The sequence below is a fragment of the Herpailurus yagouaroundi genome, unplaced genomic scaffold (assembly GCF_014898765.1).
Source record: "Herpailurus yagouaroundi ecotype Mexico unplaced genomic scaffold, PumYag 160, whole genome shotgun sequence".
Classification (NCBI taxonomy): domain Eukaryota; kingdom Metazoa; phylum Chordata; class Mammalia; order Carnivora; family Felidae; genus Herpailurus; species Herpailurus yagouaroundi.
The window spans coordinates 33,526,588-33,549,104 of NW_024412401.1; the positions used below are offsets into that span (position 1 = coordinate 33,526,588).

The window sequence follows — 22,517 nt, forward strand, 5'->3', positions numbered from 1 at the left end:
AATAAATAAATAAATAAATAAATAAATAAATAAATAAATAAATAAATAAATAAATAAAATTTAAAAGATAAGATGGGAGCATCTGGGTGGCTCAGTCCGTTAAGCGTCCGACTTGGGCTCAGGTCATGATCTCACAGCTCATGAGTTCGAGTCCCGTGTTGGGCCCTGTGCTGACCGCTCAGCCTGGAGCCTGCTTCGGATTCTGTGTCTCCCTCTCTCTCTGCCCCTCCCCCACCAAAAAATAAACAAACATTTCTGGTTTTGGAATCCAAGCTGTTATCTTTCACTTTCTTTTTTATTCCCTTCATTTTAATAACTACAATTAACAGTGAGGGTGCCAGATAGAAAGCAAATGAAAACCAGGTCATTCTTCCAGTAAATTGGTCTGACAAAACCATGTGGGCTTTTTGTTGTTGCTGTTGATGGGGGGGGGGGGGGGTGGTGTTGGAGGTGGGTTTGCAACCATAGCTTAAAATGAGGCTTGCAGGTAATCTGGATCAAGGGACCTGGAGTCCACGGACTCAACGGGGGCCACAGATAGGTTCCAGGGGTGGTGTAAGGACCTTATGATAGTGCTGGAGCATGTGATGCATGGATTTGTTTTTTTCCTAGGGAGAATACTCCTAGGTATCACTGGTCACTCGAAGTCTGCATGCGTCACCAGCACCTTGGAACCTACTCCAGCCCTCAATTCCCTACTGACTTGGCTGCTTCTTTTCATGGAGTTCTCCCCCAATCACTTAAATTACCTTTGGGATTTTCTTTTTATAAGATTTGAGCCCTGGTGGGAGACCTGTTCCCCTCTTTGTTACATCCCAGGTTTTTCAGAGACCTTCTGCTCCCCGGTGATGTGAATTCGCTGAGCAGCCAAGAAATACTGTGGTTTTCTCAATAGTGTACATTTTCTGGGGGAGGCACGTTTCCTGAACATTTTGAGACTACTGGCTAACCAAGAGCCAGAAATTCAAATAAGAACTTACAGATGCGCCTGAGTTTAATTTCATTTTCATTTTTAAAAGACAGATAGCACTTTTATTTTCTCTTCTCATCAAAACCATTTCTCTGAAACAACTTTTTTCTTTATAAAAACTCCCTCCCTGCATTACAGTGTCTGACCAGTAACAGATATGCCCATTCTTCTGACCGCCTAGTATATGTGATTTTTCCCCCACTTTTGGTTGTTTATGAAATACAAGTTATGATCTTGGTAGTTCCTCCAAAAGTGAAACACAGAATTGTCATATGACCCAGCTGTATGCCAATCACAGTTATATACCCAGGAGAACTGAAAACATATGTTCATACAGAACTTGTATATGAATGTTAACATTATTCATAATAGCCAAAAAGGAAAAGCAACTCAAATGTCTATCAACTGATGAATAGATAAATAAAATGTGGTACAGCCATACAATGGTATATTATTCACCCATAAAAAGGAATGAAGATTGATACATGCTACCACACGGATGAACCTTGAGAACATTGTGTTAGGTGAGAGAAGCCAGGCACGAAGGACCACATATTGTAGGATTGTATTTATATGAGATGTTCAGAATAGGCAAATCCATAGGCAGAAATCCAGAGACAGAGAGTAAATTAGTGGTTGCTAAGGAGATAGGGAGGTGGGGGGAATTGGTGGTCACTGTAGATAGGCAGTTTCTTTTTGTAACGATGGAGACGTTCTGGAATTAGTGGTGATGTTTGCACAACATTGGGAACATACAAAAAAAATTTCAAGTTTCAAAAAAACTGAAAAAAATTTGGGGTGCATTCAGATGGAATCTTCTGAATGCTTTAGGACCCAGTTTCTCAATATTCTATGCCATCTGCAATCCACAAACTCTGTGAACTGCAGGATTCCCAGGCCTCTTGTATTATCCCCACCCATGCCCACCAGGAGTCTGTGGCCCACAGTTTGGAGCCCGTATTCTGACATGATTCTGTCAGTAAGCTGAGCCCCACCCCCGGACATAAGGTATGTGTTGTGTGACCGTATGGTGCTGTCGTTTGTTTTAAGTATATAAAAAAGGTGAAGCAATTATAGCAATTCATTTTTGTCCCTAGGAATTCACCCAACACGATGTCATCTCCTCAGGTCACCATGCCAGGCACCTGCCATTACATTTAAGTAGGCAAATAACCAGGACAACTGCTGAAACAGTGGAATCTTCTTGATTTTACTGGTTAGAGCTGAGCTGCCAAAGGTACTGGGTTTTCATATACAGTAACAGCCAACTTGTTGCGATCAGACTTCCAGTGACATCGACTTCTGAAGCATCTGTGAACCCAGGGGGATGTGGGGAGAAAAGCAGGAGACTCAGAGCCTCCTGAAAACAGCGTCCAAAAAAGCCCATGCATCCCTCCTCAGTAGCAAAGCACACCTGACACATAGGTCATACTTGGTCTCCTGGCTTCCCCAAGAACACTTCCATTCTGCCCTGGAGGTTTCCATCAGAGAGCAGGAAGTGAAGAGCAGAAGACTCAGAAAGCAGGTTAGAAGAGGAGGAGGGTGCTGGATTGGCAAGAGGTTATAACCCTAGAAACAGATAGCTTCCCAGTCTTGTACAGGAACACATTTGTATCATGTGCACAAGATAAAGAACAGGTAAAGCTGTTTCAAAGTATAGCCAGGGGTCATGCAGTATGGGAGTAAAAAGTCCCAAACACCACAAATGCCCCAGATGGCTTCACCAATAGAGCAGAAAGCAGTAAAATTCATCAGTGAAAACAGCACAATAATCCGTGAAAGGCAAAGCCAAGCCCTATGTATTTTGATAGCTCCTGATGACATCACTGCACCACACCAAGGTACAAAAGGGGCTGATTTTTACAACGATGACCATGACTCATCAAGAAAAGGTTAAATACTCTCCAGTATACTCTGTTTACTAAGGCAGGGAAGTACGTAATGCATTTTAGAAAGATTTCCCTCAAAAAAAAAATATTAAAATTTTAAAGTTCAGCACTTAAAGGGTTAATCCTCTGTTATCTGAATATTTGCTTACATACCTCATTTTACAACAATGCTAGTAAATGAGGCATTACTTTTTTTTTTATAATCATTAGTATCAAATTATTGGCACCATTCAGTTTTAAGGATAGGGACAGGAGAGCAAACTATACAACATAAAAATACAGTTCTGATACAAATATATGAGATCAACTCCACTTAACAAGTGGTCATAAGAAATGGATGGACATTCTACACACAAGGAAATACAGCTAGTAAATCATCACGTGGAAAAGTGCTCAGCCTTGCTAGCAATTAATGAAATAAAACAACCTTTCAAGAACAACTATACACATCTATTAAACAAGCAAAAATAAATTAAAATGGCAAAACCCAATACTGGCAGAACTACTGGTAAGTAGAAATGCTTATACATTGCTGGTGGCATTATAAACCGTAGACGGATTCAAGCATTCAGAGGGAATAGGGGAGTTGAACTAATGACCTTTAAGGTCCTTCCAACCCAGAGATTGGATCTTTCTAGAAAGCAATCTGGCAATATGAAACAAGAGCTATAAAGTATTTCATGCTCTTTGACCTTGTAAGCCCTCTTTGGAGATATTCCCAAGGGAAGAATCCAAAGTAAGGAGCATCTTTTACAAAGGCATTCATAGCAGCAGTATTTATAAGAGTGAAAAATTGGATAGAACTCAAATATCTGATAATGGGGATAAGTGAGGTTAACCATGTTATGTGGATATAGAGACATTTAAATTGGTGAGAGCAGGATCTGTGTTAAAAAGGGAAGATATGTGTTAGGTGGGGAAATACAACCAAAGAGTATATACACACTGATCACAACGATGAAAAAACGTGTGCATATTCATTGGGAGCTTGGGCAACAATTTAGAGGGCTAGCTTGTGGTTGGGGGTGCCTTTATTCCTGCAAAGTTGTTCAAGTGCATAATAAAAATTTAAAAACACATTTCTTGAAACTATATAAAAAGACAGCAAAGTGTCATCTGGTCAAGGTTCTATCAACAGGACAAGAATTGATCAACTTTAGAAATAATTTTCCTTTATGGAACACCCAAATGGATCTTGGTATTGAATCACCTTATCTTTGTAAAGGATTTTTAGACAATTTAAGCTATAATTTCCTACTTTGGGCTTAGTGAAAAGTTCTGTTTATCCCAAATAATATCGTATCCAACAAACCCACAATTTAAATTATATTTCAGATTTCGCTGACAGTGCTTCAGTCCTGGTGGTCACAACTTTTTTTTTTTTTTTTAGTTCATCAATTCATGTCTGAATAAAAATGAGTGTTAAGGACTTCATAGTATCTGTATAATTACCAGTGTAAATGAAAAACCAGCAGTAAAGAATTATTCTCTCATTAAAAATGACTCTTTAACAAACAGTCAAAGCTTGGTCCAAGTTTCAATCATACAAAATCATGGTTGGGACTGATAGCAAAGGATTCCATGCCATATTAACCCCCTGTGGTTATCAATATATACACACAGGTAGTACTAAAAAGGAATCCCATTTTCCCCATCTTTCTTCTCCTAGGTTTACCAAATCCCGTCCCAACTATACTGAGTAGCAGAAAAACTCTAATACTCAGAAGACAGAAAATAACTTCTCCAATAAAGTCAAGCCGGAAGTTGGCTTCAACCAGCCATGGAGACCTGGTGAACAGAGCACACATCTGTGTGTTGTGCTGGAGTGAGCACACAAAGCCCGAAGAAAGAAAACGGACAGAAGGCACCATGCCATCCTCCAGGCAACAAGGGGAGAATTTCACAGTTCGGTCATCAATAGTCTTTTCATCATTTTCTCTCTTTCCAGTTCCTGCCGGAGCGTCTCTGCACTGAAGAAGAGCAGGTGACAAAATCATGAGATTACGCTAAAAAATGACAAAAACGGGTTCAGCTGAAATGCATCTCCCCCATCTTCTTTCCTGACCTTGGTTCTCGACTCTCAGGCCCCTTAAGGACCCCTGACAGCTGCTAGGGTTACAATGACCTGAAATTGTCTGGCTGCCTCCTGGTTTCCCCCACCAGACTGAGAGTTCTTCAGGACACTGCTCACCAGCAGACTGACCATACATGTCATTTATCTCTGAATCCCCAGAGCCTAGCCCCAAAGCCCAGCTCGAGGACTTTGTACATAGCAGTCTCTCAGGAAAGGTCTTCTGAATGAATGGGAAGATGTCCAGGGTCCTGTCATTCATTCTTCTCTGGCTGCACTACCCCCTCACTCTTCCTTAACCGTTCTGGGCATATTCCATTTTAGAAGCCTTAGCATTGGCTGCTCCCTGTGATGACTATTACTCTTTCCCCAAATATCTGAAGACCGCTCCCTTCCCACCTTCAGGTCTCTGCTTAAAAACCACCTCAATGAGGCCATCCCAGAATGCCCCATTGCCCTTGTTGGTTTCATTTTCCTCCCTAGGTTGTTCTCTCTCTCTCTCTCTCTCTCTCTCTCTCTCTCTCTCACATGACCGCATGCACACAAACACACACACACACACACACACACACACACACACACACACACACACACATTTATTTAACCTCTGTCTCACCTCCCCCAACACTAATTTTTGAACTCCATAAAGGTGGGACTTTTATCTGTTTTGCTTACTATACATCCCTAGGGTCTAGAATACTATCTAGCCTTTGTAGACGGTTCAATAAATACTCACAGAATAAATGAATGAAAGAATAAATAAGAGGCTTGTTGATGTCAAAAACACAATGAAACTGGAGCCTGTGCCTGCTCTCCCTGTCACCAGGGACTTGCCGGTTACTTGTTGGTGACTCACCTGGCTGCCAGAGAAACAGGCTTCCGCGTGGTGTAGATGGTCTGCACGGTGGAGACGGTCTCTGTCAAAGGCCTCAGGGTCACTGATGGAATCAGTGGGGAAGACTGGCCAGGACAGCACTGTAACTTACTGTCTCTAAAGTCTGCCTGCCAAGGAAACAGAAAAGAGGAAATCAATCTCAACTTGGGTTCCATTTTTATACTGTCAGCTACTCCCTAAGTCTTACCACACAGTTGCCGATATATTTTTTAATAATAGCTAAAATCAATTACCACTTATTTAATGATTTTATTTTGGGCCAGTCATTTTACATATATGACCTCTTGGCAACTCTTAAAGCAGAGGTCAATTTCATGACATTAGACTCCATCATTTGTAAGAACTCCCATTTTTGCACGTGCCACAAAGGACGAAAAATATGGCCAAACTTACCACGCCCACTAATGTAATGAATTTTCTGACTTCAGAGATTTAAAAGGTGAAAAAACGCATACCTTAAAACTGATTTTATGGACAAGAAAAGTAAGTCTCAGAGAGGTTAGGTAATTTTCCCAAGGTCACACAGTAAGCGTTAAGAACCAGGATTAGCTGGCTGCATAATTGGTGTTTTTCACCACTGTAGCAGTGCTTCCCAAAGTATGGTTCCCCAGACTAGCCGCACCAGTATTATCTTGAAACTTGGTAAAATTGCTGTCCTCGAGCCACTCTTAAAAGTCCCAGTGTGATTTCTGGCATTGGCTTCCTGCTGCATCTTGGCCCCTGGCTTTTCAGGAAGGGCTTCCCTGGGTGTCTCACAGCACTGCCAAGGCTGGGCAGGAGGCCAGAGGGCCCCGCACGGGGCCAGCTGAGGGGAGTGGAGGCGGAGCTTCCGGCTGGGGAGCGGTGCCCAGTGAAACTGCAGGGGCCGGATGAACGTAGGGGTAGTAGCATTTAACAGCCTGGCCCAGCCCGTGTCTCAGGCCCTCTGGTTCTTACAAGGCAGGTGCTGGAAGCTGTTCATGACTTTAGAAATGCATTATTCTAGGAACCTGTTTTTGCCTCTGCCTGGACTGCTGGACGCCTTCTTACCTCTGTTCAACTTCTGAAAGCTACACCAGCCACTTCCTCCCTCTCCATGTGGCTAAAGCCACCTCTGGTTGTGACCATCACCTAGCTCAGGAGACTGCACTTTTGGCTACCCCTAGGCCACCCCACAGATCCTCCGGGCTGGCCAGAAAGCCTCTGGAAGGAGCCTCAGGGATCACTCAGTTCTAGGAATTACAAACGCTGATCCCTGGAAGGAGGAGACGGTGAGGGGAAACAGGAGGTGATCTTAGACTCCCCGCTTCTGCTCCATGCAGCCACTTGTTACAGAGTGAGTTCTGCAGAAGCTTTCATTTAAAGAAAAGACTTGCAGCTGAAAAGAACCCTGAAACTCATCAAACTCATTCACTTCGCCAGTGAGGAAACTACAACGTTTAAATGCTTCAGAGTATTTCGACAACTTTCAGAGCTTAAAGAAGCTGATGATGCAAAGGGCAGTGGGGGGGCCTGAAGCCAGTCCTGAAGTCAAGGATGACCTGCTCTCATTAACGATACCCCTGCCTCTCCACCCTTGGGAAACAACCTGTGGGACATTCTGTGGCTGGGAACGTTCTGCCAGGTTCTTGATCGCTTTTGATCCTTCCTGAAGCAGACACAAGAAGGATGTTCGTATTACTATTTCTGCTCAGAATAAGAGGAGATCGGTGCTGAGAGTGGCGAAGTGACTTACCTAAGATCACACCATTTTCAAGATGTAGATCCAACCCGAAAGAATGGGAAACAGGAACTCAAACAAATCCATGTACACACATGTTCACAGCGGCACTGTTCACAACAGCCACACACCCATCAGTGAATGAAGGAAGCAACACACTGGGGTATATACACAGAATGGAACATTACTCTACCATAAAAAGAAATGAAGTGCTGATACACCCTACAATGTGCATGAGCCTCAAAAACACGATGCTCGGTGAAAGAAGCACAAAAGGTCACATATTACATGATTCCATTTATGAGAAATATCTGCACTAGGGAAATGCATAGAGACAGAAGGCAGATTGGTGATTGCCAGGGGCTGTGGGGGGTGGGGGGAAACGGGAGTGATTGTGTCACAGGAATGAGGTTTCCTCTGGGGGTGATAAAAATGTTTTGGAACTAGAAGTCGTAGTTGCGTGACCCTAAATGTACTCGATGTACTACATGTCACTTTGGAATGGTCAGTTTTACTTATGTGATGCTCATAAGTAAGCATCGAATAACTTAAGACAATGAAAAGATGTAGACCCCAAATCCCACTCCTTCCCAACCTGACAGAGTTCATAGGATTAGATGAAGCTGTCGACATCATTGTCTGGCATTCCACAGAAAAGCATGCCACGCGGGAAAACATTTTAAAACACAGACCTGTTTTCTGAATCTACTTACGGCGAACTGTGGCCCTGTAATGAAAGCATCAGGAAACGGGGTCACTGGATCAGCCGGGAACGTTTTTATCTTCAAAAAAGAGAAAGACAAGAGGGTTACTTACCGATTAGCAAAGAGAGTTCTGAAATCTTTGGGGGTGCACTTTTAACACCAAACTGAAGGATTCAGGGGAACCTACGCAGAGCCCGCACGGCTTGTCTAAGGAAACACACAGAAGGTCCCGGAGGCCTTTTGGCCAGTGGTTGTATCTGTACTGGGCCATTGCACTGTTGGGGCCGGGACCCAGCAGGGATGCCCTCTCATGTTTGTAGGGCTCCCCACGCTTACCTTGCCCTGGAACTCCTTTCCCTGGAGGCTGTGTGGGCCTCCCAGGCATGCTGAGCCCTATGTATGGCCTGATCCATAAAAGGCCATGACCAGGGTGTATAATGAGGCAGATAGAGCTGCCTGGTTGCTGATTGTCCGCCCCTCCCCCCGCCCCCCAGCTGTGGGCCATGGACTAGGAGCTGCTACAGGCCACATCCTGGGACACAGTCTATGAGAGCAGACAGGGCACCAGGAGGCTCACACTAATTAGGCCAGAAGGTATTCCCTGTAGTTGTTGGACTCCCTATAAGTTTTGGCCACAGAGGAAAACTGTGGAGAAACCCCTGGAAGAACGTGCGAATCCTGCCACCGTGGCCTTTGGGGATTAAAAGGCACTGTGCTCAGAAGTGCCCAGTGCGGGGGGAAGGCTGCGGCACAGAGCTGGTCTGAGACAGAGTGGAGGCACCAGCCTGAACAGGGGGCAGTGCGTGGCCAAAAAGAGCCTTTGCTCCCATTCCTTCCCCTTTGGTCATTTTGTCTTTGACCTCCTGGGGGCCCTGGGGCATGTGGAGTGTGCTTATTTCTTTCTACTGGCCTAGAGGACTGCCAGCAGGCCCAGGGGCCTGACGACTCTGGTATTGGCTCTGCCTGCAGCCCCCAGGGCACAGAAACTGCCTGCCTCCCTGCCGGTGAATGCTCACTGTGCCACCTGCCACCAGAGAGCTGCAGTCAGGACACCGAGGCCACTACTGCCCCTGGGCAGGTGCTTTTACGTCTCTCCCAGGAGCTGGTCCGTGGACCCTGGCGTAGCTACCTGATGGCCTTGAGTCACTCTGACGGGGGTTAAAGTAGGGCTGAGCAAGAGCACATCAGAACATGCTCAGATCTGCGGAGGGGTTCTGAATGAGTGGAGTACTTCTCAACCAATCTGCGAATGACCATGTCTCTGCTGTGTGCACGGAGATGTCCAGTCCAGGCCGGCTCCCCTTCCCTAAACTCTCTCTGGCCTCTTTAAACATCTCAAAATTCCCAGGATGGGTCCCAATCTGCCTTAAGACTCAGGAGTCAGACAGTCTGGGCGGCTCAGTTGGTTAAGCGTCTGACTGGACTTCAGCTCAGGTCATGATCTCGCGGTTTGTGAGTTCGAGCCCCCACATTGGGCTCTGCGCTGACAGCACGGAGCCTGCTTGGGATTCTCTCTCTCTCCCTCTCTCTCTGCCCCTCCCCTGCTCGTGTTCTCTCTCAAGAATAAATACATAAACATTAAAAAAAAAAAAAAAGAAAAGACAAGACTTAGGTGTCGATTCAAATTGTCAGGAGCGGCTGCCAGCAGCATGGCGAGAGGATCCGGGGGAAGCCCCATGGTGCATTCTCCTCCCAGGCCTAATGGTGCAGCATGTGTTCTGAGACCACTAGCAAAGTGAAAAGCTGCATACAGATAAGACTCTCAGACCATCATGAAGTAAAACGGAGAAGAGGCATATTACTGCTCTTAAAGAAACGTGAACATTGGCAGCTTTAAAGAATTATCCTATATCTTCTCTAAGAAAAAAAAATCTATCCCAACAGTTACACTCTGTGTTGCTCAGCTGTGGCAAAGTATATTCCCTCTTCTGGTGGTGCTGTCTCTTGGTAGAATCACTTTAGAAAGGGAGCAAAGCCAAGGTCACAGTATTGAACCCAGCAGGGTCCAGCCTGATGCAACAGCTTTTTGTGTTCCCTCGAACAGCAACAGACTGGAAACAAAGCACAGTCCTGCAGTAAGAATGTGGTAGGTGAATGGTAGGCCAGTCCCTGGATGGAATATACACAGTCATATACAATGTGGCAACAAGAACAAGGAGAAACAATCCAACATTAATAGAAAAGGGAAAAACAGGAGATGATATGGATACTATGACTTAACATTCTAAAATTGTGAATGGACATGAATAAATACTAGAAGGACACATGTAAGAATGAAAAAAAATGTGCTCGGTTGGGGATATGGGTGTTTCCTTTCAGGTTGGTATGTGACATCCTGTTATCTTGAAAAACAGCAGGAAAAGACAAGTTTAAAAAAAAGTTTTTATTTTCAATAGAAATGCAACTAAGGTTTTTCTCATCTAGGCTGATCAAAGCTTTATGAAAATGAACTCTTCCTGGTTCTTGAGACCTAGAGACACAGGGCAGGCCAGCAGCCACGTGTCCTAATTTGGTCAAACTATGTATCCATCCTGGAGTCAGAGCACCTGTCAGCCGGGCCCTTCCGGAAGGTCTAGTGCTCATGCACTCCCGTGGGGTGGCCGCCTGGTGGCTCCTGCCCGCCTCACCTCTCCTGGCCAGGCCCCTCTCCCTGGCAGGGTACCTACCAGCCTCGTTTTGATTGGAGGGTGCATGCAAACTCCAGTGGTCTCTTCCTTCATGGGGGGAGAGAGTGGAGGAGAACAGCGAGAGTGGGCACAGTGGGGGGCGCTGGCGGGCTCTGCCTGCTCGCGAGGAGGGGAAAGAAGGGGAGGAGGAGGTGGTGAGAGAAGGGGAGGAGGCAGAGAAGATAAGGGAGGGGAAGGAGAGAAAGACAGCACAGTGCAAGAAGGATCTGTCAACTCCAGACTGCTCTGGAGCCAGCCTCGCCCGAGCCTGCTTCTAGCCCCTGGCCAGCTGGCTTTTCGGCCCCCCTCCTCCCTCGTCTCCCCACCTTCTCTCCTCCTCCCTGGCTCTCATCTGTTTTCTCCACTATCCAAGCAGAACAACCCATCAAAACCCCATTCCCGGGGTTGGCAGGCAGGGGCCATCTCCTGTGCCAACTGCGCGGGTCTGGCAGTGGCTCCCTGCAGCACTGGCCAGGCCAAGCCAGAAAGAGAGCCGCGATGAATTAGTGATGCTGGCCGTGCAAGCAGTATGAGGAATGGCCACACACTTGAGCGTGCTGGCCTTCCATGCCTGGTGGCCTCCTGCACCCTGCTAAGTAAGGGCCCACCTTATGGTGTGATTAGCAGGTGTCCAACAGAGTGTTTCTGGGAAAGACATACATCAGCAAGGAGGAACATGGACTTTGGGATTTACTCTGTCATGGCTTTTTGTTATCTATGTTCAGAAAACATAACGGCCCTGGCCACCCCCGCTCCCACACCCATGGCCCAGGCCATGACACCTTGTATCACCACCGAGGCACCTTGTCGCTGTAGCCAAGATACCAAGCATCGTGAGAAAATGCCACATCGCTTGGGGTACTGGGTTCCCCACCCCAGCCCTAAGTAGTGCCATGCACCAGCAGAGGTCCAACAGCTTGTACCGGTGAGGATGAGGACGGTGAAGAGACGATGTTCTGATGCTAGGAGAGGGGGCTGCTGACCAGGTTAGTGTGTGTTGCAGGGAGGGACCATTTAATCCAGAGCATAAATACACACGCCTTTTAGTTCAAGAGAGCTTCCTTAAATAGTTGTAAATCCTGCCATAACCAACGAAGTACAGTCTCTGGTAAGTTTCACTGAAACACGGTCAAGAAAATTGCAGGCACCTTTTTCTGTCTCCAAATCGATCTGATTCTGACCTCTTTACATTTGCCCGGTCCTGGGCAATTTCCAAAGGGGCCTTTACAACCATTACCTCGCAACGGCCTTGTTTACTATTCAAATTTGGAGATGCAGAAAAATTGCACCTGCAAAGTCTGAAGCCGTGGTTCTAGACCCTCTTGTTGATTGTTTCCGTATCCATTCTTCAGAAACAAGTGAATCCATAGTAGCCATTTACGGTCAAGTTTCAGCAGCCTGCTGAGAATCCCTCCACTGCTCTCTCCTGTCCTCAGCATGAACCCTCCCCTCCACAAGATGGCATTTGAGACTTGAGTGGGGTGGGCTCCAGCCCGTCCCCCAGCCTCAGTACTCAACACTGTCCCAAGCAGAACCAACTTCCAGGGACCCCAGGCCACAGGGCTTTTGCCTCTGCAGATAAGCAGGCACTCAGGTGTGCTTTTTGAAGAAAACAAAAGCTGGCATAAATGATCAACAAACACGGATATGTTGCCAAATGCCAAAATGTGTACCAGCCACTAGTGTCTCAGCTGAAGGTGGTGATGAATGACAAGGCTTTGCCTGACATTGGACTTTTATAGTAAAGGAATGTTGAGCCATCCCACAAACATTTCTGACCTTTCTACGTAAGCATCTGTTAGTAAATGAGCAGGAAATAAGAGAACATGTGTAATAGGATACTATTTTGAAATAACATTTTATTTTTTTTTTTTCTCCCAGCATTTCCTCTCCTCCTTGGGTTTCTTCCACATTCAAGCAGCTAGGTTCTTCTAAGCTACTTGGCTTTTGAGTCTTAAAATCTGACTCTTTGGGGAACAGAAAGATTTTTGGCATAGACAAATGAAGATGAAAATGTGGAAGGCTTCTTCATCATCCAGATAAGAAAAGAGGCTGCCAGTTTGAGGACTGGAGAGAAAAGTCAGAGGCAAAGTGACGAGCGGTAGACATTAGGAAGTCTGACCAGAGGGGCCTGAGCTCCACAGGTGGAGGCCAGGGAACAGGGATTAAAGAGCAGAGGGGGACAAGTGTTCCTCTGCCCAGGTAGAGCTGGGGCAGAATGGCTGTGTGGTATGTGCAACAGGTAGAGATGCTCATGGCAGCAGGACCACGACTCCCACCCACCAAAAGGGGCATGAGGGAAGCAGGGAGTGCCCCAGATGTATCAGCAAACAGATGACATCACAACCTAAATAGACTTCCCTCCGTCTCCCTGTGCCCTGGAGAAGACAGATGAATCCCCAAGAACATGGAACAGGCACCCTGATTTGACTTCAGATCAAGCTTCAGCCCTCCTGATAGAATGAGGTTCAAAATACAAATGAGGCTGTTCAGACGGATGGAAAGTTAGTTCTTCTGACACCCAACACAGGCCTTTTTTTTTTTTTTTTTTTTTTTTGTCCTACAGAACGTTCCTTTGACCAGGCCAGTCTCCTGCCTGGCACATGAACTCTTGACTAATATTCTCTGGCCCAGAACAGACCTGGGTTGTGACTCTCGCTGCTTTGCAGCTGGGTGAGTGGTTCATGAAGTACAGGGATCGGGGAGGGACAAGCCCCAAAGAGAAAGCATTGGGAACACAGAAGGCATAGATGCTCATGGTGTGTGTGTGTGTCACCAGAGGAAAGAAGCTAGCATGCTAGACCTGGGGTGGGGGACACGATTGATATGTAAATGCCCCGTCCTTCCACTCTGCTAACACCTGTACCCTGTGGATGTGCCCACACTCACCTCCCAAAGGAGGGTACCAAATGGACAGGGGTGTTGCCTTCACTCGCTTGCCTTCGCCCCTCCCCCACCCCTCTTGCCCCACCCACCTCTTCTGTCCCAGGCAGAAACCCCAACCTGACTGCCAGGTCTGGGATGCAGATTCCGGCAATGGGCAGGCAACAGCTGCACAGGTTGTGGGGCTGATGTTGCTAAACTGAACTACATAATAAAAGAGTGGGCACTGGAGCAGAAAAGATAATAGGAAAAGAGTGTTGCAGGAGTGATGCTGGAAAGAATGTGGTTTTTTGTTTTTTTTTTTTTGGAGAGTATGGGGATGAAAATCCTTGGAGTCGCACAGGGTGCAAGAGAATTAAGAAGGAAGCAAGTTGTGATTCGAGAAGTGTTACCAGGGAGGTGATAATTTAATCTTGGATCTTGAGAGATGCCAGTTAAAGACTGAAACTTGTTATTATTCTCAGCTGTTTGGACTACGCTTCTTTGGAAATCACGCCACACAGAGACTGGATCATCAGGGTTGGAGCCATAAGGGTTAAACTAGCGCTGATAATGTCTAGGTGGGACCACGTTGGATGAAGGCAAGAGACTCTGGTCCCAGCTCTCTCTCTCTCTTGTTCTTCTAGCTCCGGCCCACGGAACCAGGGTAGTAATGTAACTTTAGGAGTCTCATCTGGCCCCAGACCCTAAATCCAGGCTCTCCTCCACTAGCCTCTGGGGCAGATACACCTCCACAAGGACAGAAGGGACTACTGCTTCTATTTCTATGATCCTGGGAGGAGCAGAGGGAGGAGGTGGAGGGGAAAGGTCCACACGGGAGGAGCAGGCTGTCAGAGTCCCCCTTCCTCTCTAGAACCCTTCGGCACTGGTGGAGACAGGACTCTGAAGTGAAGCAAAATCAAAGCCAGTAGTGCCAAGGAAAGCCCCAAATGAAGCAGGCTCTTGGCATCAAAATACCAGCCCTCCGCACCCCTTCTGTGGGAATGTGCCCTGTGGACATGCACGCACACCTCAAGTCCACACAAGCAACACAAGGGACACTTCATCCTGGGAACGCACATCCACTGCAAACTTTAGCTGTGACGCGGGCAGCCGTGTCTCAGTGCAGCGAAAGGACGTCAGCTGCCCCGTGCCAGGGCAGTGCAGCACCCCACACTCTGTTTCGGAGCTCAGAGCAGCCCAGAGATGGAAGCAAGGTGTGCTCGGAGAAGGACTGAGCTCCCTTTTGCCAGGAGGGTACAAGCAGAGGTTGGACACTCACTTGGTAGGCATTAGCGCCTCAGAGCAGAGGAACTCTGGGTCCCTGGCAGATGCTGCTTCCTTTCTAATCTCAGACCATTATGGTCAAAGAAAGGATACAGATGAGGCAAGCAGATCCACCAGCTGGATCTGCAACACAGTGGTTTTTAAGGGAATCTCATCACTCCTGTCCGAGCCACAATATGTTTTTTTGTAACATACCTCAACTTCTTAGATATGCCAGAATGTTTAATAAATACTCCGTATTTGCTTATGCTGTACCCTCCGCATAGATTGTTTTGCTCCATTACTTCCATCTGGCAAACTCCTACTCATACTTCAAAACCCTAGCAATATGAAGCCTTCTTCTTCTCAGTGGCCCCAGACAGGGTTAGGCACTGGGTTTCACAGCAGTAGCCATTTCTATAGACTCTCTTATGACATTAATTGCAGCATGCTCCAGCAGTCTGGAAGTTGCTTAAGAGGTTAACTCACAGAGAGATCTTCCCCCACTGTCCTCTACTCCTGCCTGGCATGTTTTCTTCAATGTGGGTCTAGGAACTTAGCTTTCTCCCCATTCTGCCTTCATAGGCCCTCAGGTCGTGCCCCAGGGGTTGTCGGGTCCTTCCGGGGTTTGCTGCCCTCCAGCTGAGGGTTTGCAGTCTCAGTCTGAGGAGCGCTTTAGACATAGCCCTTCTTCCAGGCATTGTTCTTTTCCAAAGTGGCAAGTCCCTGAAATCCAGATGCCAGGCTTAGCCCAATCTGATGATGCACAGGGCACCAGAGAAGGAGCTGGAACAGCCGGGCTCAAGCTCGGTCCCTGTGTGATTACCCTACTCTGGGACTCAATTTCCCCATCTGTGCAAAGGGAGGACGAGGTGAGGGAAGGCCCTGCTTCTGGGTTACCCTATCATGACAATCTGTTTAACAAGAAGGCCATCAGTAAGTCAGCTGCGTTTTCTCCAACATGGGAAGGAAGGAACTCTGAAGGTTCCCAGACCCCAGGGTGTCTTGCCCACTGTCGGTTCTCGGCTGTTTATCCAAACATGCTGACTCGAAGCTCTCAGACTGTACCAACTCTCCAGATGACAAGGACAACTGTTTAAATCACAAATGATTTCCTTGTGCCAGCTGAGGCAGACACGGCGATCATTCCTCAGGCCTAGGCAGCATTTTGCCTCATTTGCCTCCTCTTGAAAGCCTTCTGGAAAGCCTTCCTCTCCACCATATTCTCCTCCAGTGAGCCAGTCCTGAATGACTCTCACTTCTGGCTTCTCCCCCTGGCATGTCCTACGTGGCTCTCCTGTCGATCCTGGCCCTTTATCAACCCGACTCCCCTCCAGCCTCTAGCTGCCCTGTCCACTCCCAGAGCCTCACGCAAGCCAGGTGAGCAGTGAGCTTTCAGGAGGTATTTTGACTCACGTTCCACACGTGTGGACCACAATTTATGCTCAAGTACACTTGAGTATCAGGCTGAGCCCAGCCGAGGGTACCTCCACGTTTGCCTGTGTCATCTAACACTACTAACAACACGTCACACACATTTATGGTGCTGTTACAGTCGTCAAGGGCTCTCTCTCACGTGATCATTAGAACATTCTTAGGCAGACACGAGAAACAATGGCATCCTCTATCCCATGACGAGGCTCCTAAGGAAGGGAACAGAGACCGGAGCCAGATCTGGCCTGCATGACTCCCAGTCCAGTGCTCTCTCCCCCGACAGGGTTTCTCACCTGCAGGAGTTCCATGAGGACCATCCCTAAGGGGAGACATGTATGCAAGGGATAGAGGACGGCAGGGAGGCACGAGGGGCTTGGAAAGCTGAGAGAAGGCCTGGAGCCCGTGCTTCAGACCGGAGCACGTTGTTAGAAGCGGCAGTGAAAGATACCCCTTGGTGGGCATGCAGGGAGCAGCCCCGGAAAAGCCAAGAAGCCAAGACCCAAGCACCGAGGAGCCCTACATGCTATGGGAGCAGCAGACAGGCCGGGCGGGACCCCTGTGGCCTCCCTCAGGAGAAAGGGAGCGCCACCTCCCTGGAGGGCTCTGGGAGGTAGAGGGAACCATGCGCCCGAACCCTGAACCCCTGAACGAAGGCTGATCCCCGAGGCTCCGGGCTGTGAGCAGGACAAGAGGAAGGGCCTTCCCAGTGGCAATGCCCACCTCCGTGCATTCGCCCCACTATTAAGATGTTTCTAAAGCCTGGGGCTTTTCTGGTTTTAGCACACTGGGAGGTTTACCAGAGGAGTAGCTTCCGTGAAGTCCATCAGGAGATCGCCTGGCTCCAACGTAAAGGCACCTCCTCGGTCAGAGGGACTCTAGGAAGGCGCACAAAACATCACTGGTTAGTGCCGGCTCCAGACGGACAAGGGAATTTCACCAGAAAACACAGTTTCCTCTCCCTCCTCTCCCTCCCTCCCATCACGGAGCCCATGACTCTGCCAGTCCTCTATACCATTCCCTTGCCCAGCAGCGTGCAAGTGGGAGAGACCAAACCCCACATGTTTTCTGAAACCTTAATGGGCAGAAACAGTATGTAGCTAGAGAACTGCCTTCTTTTAAAAGGTGCCAACAACTTCTCTTTAAGTGCTTTCGGTGCTCTTTGACTGGTCTTTTGGAGGGGGAGATGCTTCAAACAGTCCTTTGAATATAGAGAGAGCAAAGACCCCATCCTGGATCAAGAGGGCCAAGGCCTCAAGGAGCTAAACTCATGGGTGCAGGGGGTACATGGTTGGCTCAGTCAGTAGAGCATGGGACTCCTGATCTCAGGGTTGCAGGGTTGTGAGCTCAAGCCCCATGTGTGGCACAGGGTTCGCTTTAAAAAAGAATTTAAATGGGGCACCCGGGTGGCTCAGTCCATTGGGCGTCCCACTTCGGCTCAGGTCATGATCTCGTGGTTCATGGGTTGAAGCCCTGCATGGGGATCTGTGCTGAGGGCTCAGAGCCTGCTTCGGATTCTGTGTCTCCCTCTCTCTCTGTTCTTCCCCTGCTCACACAGGGTGTGTGTGTGTGTGTGTGTGTATGTGTGTGTGTGTGTGTGTGTGTGTGTGTTTCTCTTTCTCTCTCCCAAAAAATGAACATTAAAAAAATAAAAGAAAAAAGAAGTTAAAGAAAACCCTCATCTGCGTAATAATTAGGAAGATCTTTATGGTGGGAGGGAGGTATTCTCCGAAAACCATGTTCAGTTTTTGGGAAAACATTTTTTCCTCCTGTCCTAGGGTCTCAGCAGCATGGGAGGCCTGGAGGCCCTTTGTGGGAAAAAAAAATAAACCCCATCAACTTGGCACAAGCAGGGCCCTAAGGAGAGAGATGGCCAGGAGAGGGAGCCCTGTGGCCTCTGGTACGATGCCACCCACATCCCCACTGAATTCTCCTTTGTTTCATAAATATTTTCGCTTGGTTTTAACCATGGTGAAGAATCTGTGATAGGAACCTGTGTCTATACTTGGGACAAAGCAATATCAGGGATTCTGCACAAGACAGGGGAACCCAGGAGCTGATCTGCAGGAAAGCAGGGAGCCTCACTCGGGCCAGCCGCTGGCTGCGGAGTCCCCGGCCTGAGCAGCCTGTCCTATTGAGGACCACAAAGTATCCCAAAGACCCTGGGAAGGGAGCTGAGAAATGACTGGCCCTGGTCAAGGAGGATGTGGCCTGGCCCACTGTTACTTAGAGGCTATCAGGAATCATGACCTGTTTGCCCAGATGTCACCTCCACTGGACTGGACACTGGCCCATAAGCTGGGCAGGGAAGCAGATCTTATTCTCATTTTTAGGAGGAGGAAGCTGAGGCTTGGAGAAACAAGGGCTGTGGAGTGACAGCTCATTGCAAGCAGCCAGAAGGCATGTGAACAGAGCAGCTGGAAGCACAGTCTGGGGTCTGGTCTTGCCTTCAGGGCCCCCACCCCATGCACCCACCATTCCTCGGTGGGGTCCACAGACCAAGCAGCCTTTGACTTGGCATCTACTTGTAGAGCAATAGGCTTGAATGTATTTGGACCACTTGCCGTAGAGTGACCGCAGCCAAGGGGCACTCAGAGCAAACCAAGAGAAATGTCTTGAGCAAGGCCTTGTCACAGCCCATTCACATTTCTGGCAACTTCCCGAAATTTCAAACTGACGAAGAAAATAATATTTCCCATTTTTAAACTATTTGTATCGGCCATCTGATATAAGGAATGAGATGGGGACGCTCCTATGTTTTCACTCCTCCAGGTTTTCCATTATGGGGCAAAAAACATTTCTTGTTTTCTACCTCTACGGTGCAATAATGGATTATATAGGGATGATATTCTAAAATCAAAATCACCCTCAAAAATCTCTCCCATTTCTCTTAAAGTACAATGTACAAGGTCTTTCTTACGCCATTTGTGTCTCATAAACTGTTAGGTCATCTTTTGGGGACAGTTCTATAAAAACCCTGCCCCGGTGGTTGCTACCCTTGTTTTACGAGCACACAGTTGATTGTGCCAAGTTTAAATGCTCGAGGGATGCCCTGCACTACATTTATACTGAATTCCTAGCAAATGCAGCTACTCCTCTCGGGGCTTTCCCCCCATACCTTGGCCCCTGGGGACAGCGGGCCCTTGCCTTCTGAATTCTGAGGCGAGCTGACTTTGTGGCCCTTGGGGGACACCAGTGGCGCTGAGACTTGCGTGGTGGCCGTGGTGGTGTGTGTGGTTGCGGCTGTGGACGCTCCTACTGCCTCGGCCAGGTCGGGAGGGAGGTCATCTTCATCACTGCGGTTACTAAAAGCACATGAAGCTCTGCTCATTACAACAATAAACAGGCTGTGGGGAGTGCAGGGAGGGCCGGGAGGGGGTGGGGGAGCTCCCCAAACAGATGTCTGCCAGATGTCCAGCTTACAGGATCCGATACAGTGACATTTTCACCAAAGCCAATTTGGGCTGGATTTTCTGTCATTTGCCAACAGGTTCGAATTGTTTTCTTTATTATGGAGAGACATATATGATATTTATCATTTTATCCGTTGGTAAGCATATGATTCAGTGACATTCAAAACATCCACAATGTTGTGTACCCATCACCACTGTCTACACCCAAAACTTTCTCATCACCCTTGACAGCAACTCTGTACCCATTGAACAATAATGCCCTATGCCCTCTCCCTGCAGCCCCCAGGTAACAGCTGTTCTGCTTTCCGGCTGGATGAATTTGACTATTCTAGTTCCTCATACGAGTGGAATCATGAAATATATGTCCTTCTGTATCTGGTTTATTTCACTTACCATAATGTTTTCAAGGTCCATCCACGCTGTAGCCTATGTCAACATTTCATTTCTTTTTATGTCTGAATAATATTCCATTGCAGTGACAGGTTGTATTTTGTTTATCCATTTACCTGCTGAGGTACTAACATCTGTTTGAAAACCTGCTCTCAATTCTTTGGGATTGGAATCCCACTTGAGGTCATACTGCCGGGTCATATGGTAGTCCTATGCTTAATTTTTTGAGGAGCCACCAAGCCAAGGGAGTGGCCTCCTTTAGGAGGGTAAATACAAGCCATTAAAGAACCCACTGCTGTGGGGTGCCTGGGTAGCTCAGTCAGTTAAGCATCCGACTTCAGCTCAAGCCATGATCTCATGGTTTGTGGGTTTAAGCCCTGCGTTGGGTTCTGTGCTGACAGCTCAGAACCTGGGGCCTGCTTTGAATTCTGTGTCTCCCTCTCTCTCTGCCCCTCCCCTCCTCAAGCTCTGTCTCTCTCTCTCTCTCTCTCTCTCCCCAAAATAAATAAACATTAAAAATAAATACATACATAAAATGTTTAAAAGAGAACCCACTGCCATGAGTGAAAAGGATAATGGCCCCTTTTGTGGCCTAACAGCAACCATTCCTTTGGGGTCATAAAGTAGTTACAGGGGAGGAGTTGGGCACATTTATTTGGGGGCCCAGCAGCTCTGGTCTTAGAAGCTCTCTGATGGAATGGGATGATCCAGGCAGAAAAGTACACTAGACAGGAAGTCACCATGAGGGAGGACAAGTCTGGGTTGACATTCTGGGTTTGTCTCCAGGGTGTGGATTTGTGGGGAAGGTTGGATCTCCCACAAGGTATGGCAAGGCAGGAAGCCCTTTTAATCTGGTCATACTGGCACAGGACAGAGCAGCACCATCAATCTCCCCCTCTCAGTATAGACAGTATTTTCTCAAACTTCTAGAAATTAAGACAAGCCCTCTCTCCCCTAATGCCAACCACGTTGCTGCCTCTGCAGAAAAGAGCTAATTCTGCAGGCCTGGGGTGCTCCAGCTCTGCATATTCCAAAGGACCCTCTGGCCACCGGGAGCTCCTGGGAGAACCTCTGGGCCCTTGGAATATCCTGCCTGATAAGGGTGTCACTGCATACCTGAAACCTTGGGCCATGCCACATAGTCTATGCTATCATCACACTTGAGGGGAGTCTCGGGGACCCTGACACACTTTCCCTAAGGGGCTTCCGTGTGGAATTTCTAGAACTACACTGGCACAGTGGTTATGTTTTAGAAATGATGGCTGAGCAAGGGTGTAGCTAAAAGGCCCATGGCCAGTGGGCACCAGTGTGGCCTGAGCAGGGTGCCTGACGGGGGCCTCACCATGGCAATGACCTCCTGGGAAATGTGGCCATGGTATACAATTGCTGTGGATAGGACTCACTGAGGGAGGGGTCCTGGGGGGTTTCAGATCATTCTGTGTATGTAGAAGCCTCAAGAGGAGGATTTAGAGTTTATTATTAATAAGGGAACAGGTGAGGTTGGAATAAGTAAGTAGGAACATTAATAAGACGCCACATGTTTGGATCCATGCTGATGAAGTAAGTCAGATCAGTAACACATGCATTATTAGCCCATTTGAATTTCACAACAGCCCTGCATTATGGTCTCCACTCTTCAGAGAAGTAGATGATATCCAGTGGCTGATTGTAACATGACTTCCTCAAGGTCACATAGCAGTTAAGTGGAAAAGTGGGGCTAAAATTATTTTCTGCCATTAAAAAACAAAAACAAAAACAAAAAACAAAGCTCATCTTTCACAATAGGAAGTCAACCGACACCGCCTAAAATTGAAAAAGACTCCAAATTCTTGATGGTTTTTATAACCTTTGTCCTAATTTAGATCTTGTAGCAAAGAGACATCTACCTAACTTCATCACATCTTTCAATTCAACCTCCGTTTCTAAGGTAAATTCATGTTAAATTCATGAAATATCATTTAATCAGTACAATTTTATGTGTAGTTAGAGTCTTTTCTTTGGAATTATTTCTTTCCATTTTAACCACATGTGGGAAATGTCTAAAATAATAGTCATCAAATATGAACATCAGTCATTTCTGGTGGCATGATGCTAGGGGATCGGTTACCTTTTCTCTTTAGGCTTGGAATATTATTCTCTTCAGAATATTTTTAGGCTTTTACACTATGTTTAGATGTATAATAAAGTTATATTTCTTGAAAAACATAAAGCAGTTCATCATTTTCTAAACATACTGGCTGGTATCCATAGAAAGATGACGT

At 47.2% G+C, this 22,517-nt stretch overlaps 1 protein-coding gene across 1 annotated transcript in view; it reads right to left on the reverse strand.

Annotated features, from left to right (window-relative positions):
- Positions 1–4,639: 4,639 nt before the first annotated feature.
- The window catches only part of EPB41L4B (erythrocyte membrane protein band 4.1 like 4B), a 131,080-nt gene continuing 113,202 nt past the window's right edge, over positions 4,640–22,517 (reverse strand). Inside the window, exons 23-28 of the mRNA XM_040481174.1 lie at positions 19,572–19,749; positions 17,254–17,331; positions 10,895–11,011; positions 8,238–8,306; positions 5,787–5,932; positions 4,640–4,829 (exon numbers count right to left, since the gene is read on the reverse strand). Of these exons, the coding sequence (XP_040337108.1) occupies positions 4,760–4,829; positions 5,787–5,932; positions 8,238–8,306; positions 10,895–11,011; positions 17,254–17,331; positions 19,572–19,749 (658 nt within the window). The 3' untranslated portion in view covers positions 4,640–4,759. The remainder of the gene's footprint in view (positions 4,830–5,786; positions 5,933–8,237; positions 8,307–10,894; positions 11,012–17,253; positions 17,332–19,571; positions 19,750–22,517) is intronic.